Source organism: Sinocyclocheilus rhinocerous, unplaced genomic scaffold, assembly GCF_001515625.1.
Source record: "Sinocyclocheilus rhinocerous isolate Xijiao unplaced genomic scaffold, SAMN03320098_v1.1 scaffold3423, whole genome shotgun sequence".
NCBI lineage: Eukaryota > Metazoa > Chordata > Actinopteri > Cypriniformes > Cyprinidae > Sinocyclocheilus > Sinocyclocheilus rhinocerous.
The window spans coordinates 29958-36195 of NW_015631455.1; the positions used below are offsets into that span (position 1 = coordinate 29958).

Below are 6238 nucleotides of genomic sequence, written 5' to 3' on the forward strand. Positions count from 1 at the left end.
GCGTGCTTTGTTTATCAGCTCGCGCACATCAGCTATACAGGTGTTAATACTGAATGTTTAACATTATATTCATTGCATACATATACTTCGTAGACATCTTTAATCTCTAATAACTCCATTCTGCTGTCTGTTGTCGGTGTTTCTTTGTCTGAATATGGCACTTATCACATGCTGTGTGGTATCGGCGTTTGGTATCGGGGCATTTTAATGAGTACGAGTACAGGAACTCAGTATCGGGCCCGATACCGATACCAGTATCCCTAGTAAAAATCAGTATCGGCAGATCACACTAATAAAAAATCGGAAATCGGAATCGGCCAAGAAAATTGCAATCGGTGCATCTAGAGACTTCATCTTCTGTAAGAGGAGAGAAGGAGGAGAGAAGATGGTCAGCTGTGTGAGTGTTTGCTGAGAGATCCTGGGTGAGTGGAGCTGAGAACTGACTGCTGATGGATGTGGTTTTGGGAAGAGGTGGTGGGAGGTGGCGGAGGTGGACAAAGGAGAGTATTGAATGTTTTGAAGAGTTTGCTTGTGTCTGATGCGCTGTTGATCTTGTTATGGAAGAAGGTAGTTTTGGCAGCATGAACTTTGGTGGAAAATGAACATAGCAGTGACTGATACCTGCTGAGATCAGCTGAATCTTTTGATTTGTGCCATTTTCTCTCCGCTGCCCTGAATTCAGCCCAAATGTTGCTGGTGTTTGGACATGTTGTCAAATGAATTTAGTTCTGAAGAGAAAGACTTAAATTAACATCAAAGGTAGTTCAATGTTTAATGTATTAATTTTATTAACCTTCTGTCCTACAGAAAACTGCCTTCATGGTCGCACTAGGCCTGGTCACCACAGAACACTTGGAAGGTGAGTTGCATTTAGTGGCAGAGCTAGAGTTTTATACATGGGGTGGCCAAGGCTAATTCAGGGGGTCCATAGACCATGACAGAAAATCAGTGTACTCCAACCTGGCATAAAAAAAGCATGAATAAATCCTACAATTGCTGATTACCCCACATTATCTTTACATTCATAAATTCAAATGTTAGTCTATTGGAACATATTTCTCTTATTTCTATCATCTGATTAACCAGCGGTTGAAGCAAAAGACGCAAAAGTGAATTTTGTAAATGTTTTTAAGGAAACCTAAAACTTCAACTTACTTCAAACAGAATTGCCAACTTTTGAGTTCAGCCTGGAGTGAGAATTATTAAGGAATAATTAACAAGCTTGTGATTATGTACATAATATTTTTTCTAAATTTCTTCTAAACTAAACTATACAGTGAACCCTATTGTTAAGGTTAAAAGTAACAATTGATTTGTTCATATTAGACCATTTTTATAATAAAGTTATATCTATACATTTTTGTTAATTATAATAATGTAATTATATGAGTAAAATTTCAATAAATGTAATTTTTGCAAAATTCTTCTCTAGTGTACATTTTTCTCGCTAGTTTATGGAGACTGAAAGGTTATGTGACAATGTTTTCAAGCTGCTGTCTTTCTGCAGTTGAAACACTGATTGAATAATTAAGTTGTAGTGTATCTTTCAACATGCCCTCGGATGTTCATTCACGTTTATTTCATACTAGTTAGAATTCAGTCCTGCTTCGCATGAACTGAGGCAAAGCGGGAGCGCACATGAACCGTCATGCCACTAATGAGCTCCAAAACTGTATTTATCGTTTGAAATTCTTAATAAAACTAGCAGAATTTGAATGCTGAGACTTTGTTTTCTATTATCAAAAGTAGGGATGCACCGATACCACTTTTTCCAGTACTCGCCTGATACCGATACTTTTTATTTTTGGTACTTGTCGATACCGAGTACCGATACCAATATTTTCATTGCATTTGTAAATTTTTAAAATATTGGGTACAGAAACCAAAAGAGTATGTATAATGTTAGTTGGTTAAATTCATTTATCAAATAGATACAGTCAAACAAAAATGTATTTAGACACCTTCAACTTTTCTCACATTATCACAGTTTATTCGCTATAGTTTAGAAAATGGTAATAAAATATTCACAGTTTAGTTTATTTTGCTATCCTCACTTTACATAAATGAACTATAGTGTCCTACACCCACTAGTAAAAAAATATCAAAAATTATATCTGGTCTCTGAATAATTTTTGGTTTGACTGTATATCCTTCTGTTATTTTCACACTTAATTATGCCCATTAAAATGTATTTTACAAGTTTTTGTTACTTTCACTGATCATTTTTTCTCTCTCTCTATGGTAGCCTACATCATCTTTCATTTAATAGCATTAGAGCTGCTCTATTGCAGCGGCTTAGTACTTAGCATTTTCAGTGACAATGTTTGGATTTTAAATGAAAATAATGGATAAATGTTGTGTTTGTGGTAAACAGCAACGGATCAGTAGCGGACTCCTGTGTGAAAGCACAGTCCGTGCTGCTTCCCCTCTCACAAGAGTCACCTAAGAGGGGAATTCCCCCCATTTTCAAAAATGAAATTCAGGCCCTGAATAAATGTCTAAAAATCCTGATTGGAGTATCATTATAAATAGTTATAAATGATAAAAAGAAGGCTTTAAAAGATCGGTATCGGTGATCGGTATCGGCAGATACTGCTTTCTGTGATCGGCGATCGGTGATCGGCCTCAAAAATCCTGATCGGAGCACCCCTAATAATGACATTTATAAAATTTATATGAATTACCCATACACCTATGAGCTATTTCCATTAAACAATGGACATATTAATGAAATCTTAGAAAAAGCAAATTCATTTTTTATTTTATGGACCAGTGTGGAAGAATATCTCATTTTCCAAGATTGAAATCACCCTTCAAAATAGAGCCAAATATCAATATATCATCAATAAACTGAATTTTTGATGTCAGTATGAATTTTTTATGTGATGGTTATTTTGTGGTGCTGTTTGTTAAAAATCTTTTTGATGATTGTTAATTGTTTTGATATTATTGATCTTGGAGAAATGTCTAGTCAGTTCAAAATGCTTTATACATATCAGGGAATAAATGAACACATTCGCCAAACTTGTGTTGATACAGTTGTGTTGAATAGTTTGAAATTCATTTTAGTTCAATTTCCAATTCAACATCCTGTGTGTTGTGGCCAATTATATTTAAATTCACACTGAAAGGAGACAATTATTCTGATTTCTGCTTAACTTTGAATGAAACCATTTAACACATTAACAAACAAAAACTAAGAAAAGGAGATGTTGGGGTTTAAAGATCCATCACAGATGGTGTTTTCATTTCTGTCAGAGATCCAGACTAAACGGCAGGAGAGAAAAAGGCGAAGCACAGCTAACCCTGCGTACAGCGGACTGTTTGAACCAGAGGTCTGTCTTCCAGTCATAATTTCTTTAAATAATGTTCATTTTATGGCTTTGTTCATTTGTAAACATCTTGCTTTTTTTAGCGCAAACGACTTGCCTCCAATTACCTGAACAGTGCGATGTTTCTGTCGGCGAGAGGTAAAATAGATTTCTACTTCTGTCAACATAATGGTGTTGGGGTTGAGCTGGAAAATAATGCATGAAATACACAGAAACATGTTTGAAAAGAATAAATTAGACTCACACATTCACCATAAATACTCATGTTTTAATAGTTCTTTAACCAGTGACTTTTCTTTGACATGAAAGGTTGACTAATAAAGCCAAATGCTAACTGCTTTAACCTGCTGAATACACGCCAACATTGCTGTTTAACCCTTAATAACTCAGTTTTGTCAGTGTGACGGCTACTAACCTACTCTCTGCTTTCACTCACACGCTAGACTCTGAGGAGCTCTGCTGGAAGGTACATCTTTACTCTAACATCACTCTGTGTGTGTGAATCTCTTGTGACAAGAATATATATTGTTTTGACATATCTTAAATATACAAAAATGACCGAAATATATCAGAAAAATGTGAATTCAGTCATCATTTAATTAAAGGGGTCCTATTATGCTCTTTTACAAAGTCTTGATTTTGTTTTGGGGGTGTACTAGAACAGGCTCTCATACTAGGTTGTTCGAAAAACACATTATTTTTAACACCCCCTTTCTGTTCCAAACCGGTATGATTTTTTTTTGTGGAACATACCCACACAAAATTTATTGTTATGGTACTTTCCCATTTGAATAAAATTACAATACTCAGTTCTCAGGGTAAAGTACTTTAGAAATGAAGTCAAATTGAAATACAATTTAAGTAAATTACAATTGAAATACTTTACAGCTTTGGTCAAAAAGCTGTTTTTGTTTTTAACCAAATATTTCTATTTCAGGCATTTATATACACAAGTACAATTTTTATTGTTTATGTATACAATAAAACCATTTTAGTTAGTAAAAAACATGTTTATTGAAGTGGCAAAAATAATGAAAAATCTTTGATTGTGTTTCATCATAAACAAACACTATGAAACCCATAGCCATTATAACTTACCGATCAACTAACATGATCATTGTAATAAAAAAATAAATAAACAAACCAGTATATTAGCACTATCATATAGCACTGTTGTGTCTGTACAGTTTCATGTGACCAGCCTGATGCATTGGCGTGGAAATAGAAATGTGATGTGTTCTAAAATAATGGACTCCTTAAATCACATTTAAAATGTACATTTTTTTTTTTACAGCTTAATTTTACTTATGAAAGGGCTAATAGTTATATCTTTAAATAATATTAAAAGTGTTTTTTAAGAATTGCTGACAGACTGTTGTGTGGTGTGTTTCTGTAAATGTGTGTGTGTGACGTAGGAGGAGCAGCAGCATGATGATCACTGTGCAGCGTGTAAACAAGAAGGAGATCTTCAGCCGTGCCACACCTGTTCCCGCGCCTATCACCCCGACTGCCTGCATCCACCTCTCAAAACTGCCACCCGGGGCATGTGGATGTGCCCCAAGTGCCAGAAGAAAGTATGTTTCTCTTCTATGCTTTGAACACACACATTATATAAACCACAACAGCACAAGGATGTCTGCAGGACATTTATTTGACATTTTTCATTTCATCTGGACAATCAGGGTTTGAAATTAACTTTTTCACTCACCAGCCAATTTGGCTACTACATTTTTAAGTTACCGGCCATTCATAATTTCAACTAGCCAAAAAAATTAAACAAATAAATTATGAAAAAAAGGCCAGAGGTAAGCCAACAGCATAAGGCTGTCCACACTGGATGCGACAAAGTGACCATTGCCAATCATTTGTACTTTGTCAAACAGTAGGACTACGTCATAAATAGAATGAGGCATCAGTTTACTGTCGGGGATTTGTTGTGCTGTGCTGTGCCACATCCAGTGTAGGCCGCATCACCGATTATAATGGTTTCTATAGTATTTTGTCGCTGTGACGAGTGGGGGCGGGGCCGAGAGCCGTGGGAACGGAGCGAGGCTAGATGCCCAGATGCTGCGCAATTAGGCTTATTTAATATATCATGATGAGTCTCGAGTTCAGTATTTACACTAAATCTGTGCAGATTTGGCTTACATGAACTTCCTCAAGAAATTAATTAGTAAACATAATTTACGAAAAGTAACCCGCCAAATTGGCTAGTGATTTGACAGCGTTACCCGCCACAGCTGATTTTTACCCGCATTTGGCGGGTTGGCGGGTGTTAATTTCAAACCCTGTGGACAATGTAGTATTCTGCATGGATACAACCTAAATGTTTGCCTCATGCAGTTATCAAAGTAATAAATTGATCTTGTTTTAGGAATAATTCGATATTTTTACTAGAAAATATATATAGCTGTCCTCTTTTTATATCATAATGATAAGATAAATACAACATTTCTGATGAAAGTGCCCAAGTCATATTGAAAATGATCTTCTGTTACAAATACATAATTTAGGGGAAAAGCGGGAATAATTTAGGGGAATAATTATATTCTTTACTGTAGACAGTCATTTTAGAAGAAAAAAATATTTAAAATTTGGACCCACTTTATATTAAGTGGCCTTAACATCTATGTACTTACATTTAAATTAATAATTTGGTACAATGCACTTATTGTGTACATACATGTGTTTACATTGTACTTATAGTTTAAAAATACCTGCAATTACGTCTGTAATTCATTTCTGTAATTACATTTATAATTACACAGTTGACCCATCCCTTACACCTTAACCCACACTTAAACCTACCCTTACCAACAAACCTGTCCCTAACCTTACCCATATCCCAACTCAATAGCAGCAAAAGTGTTTTGCAATACAACATGAACACAATAAGTACATTGTAC

The 6238-nt window shown here is 35.2% G+C and overlaps 1 protein-coding gene across 1 annotated transcript in view; it reads left to right on the forward strand.

Moving 5' to 3' along the window:
- The window catches only part of LOC107741716 (PHD finger protein 21B-like), a gene marked incomplete at its 5' end in the record, with an annotated part of 33571 nt that overhangs the window by 21074 nt on the left and 6259 nt on the right, over nt 1–6238 (forward strand). The window contains 5 exons of the mRNA XM_016554484.1: nt 808–859; nt 3259–3335; nt 3416–3470; nt 3776–3798; nt 4748–4906. Of these exons, the coding sequence (XP_016409970.1) occupies nt 808–859; nt 3259–3335; nt 3416–3470; nt 3776–3798; nt 4748–4906 (366 nt within the window). The remainder of the gene's footprint in view (nt 1–807; nt 860–3258; nt 3336–3415; nt 3471–3775; nt 3799–4747; nt 4907–6238) is intronic.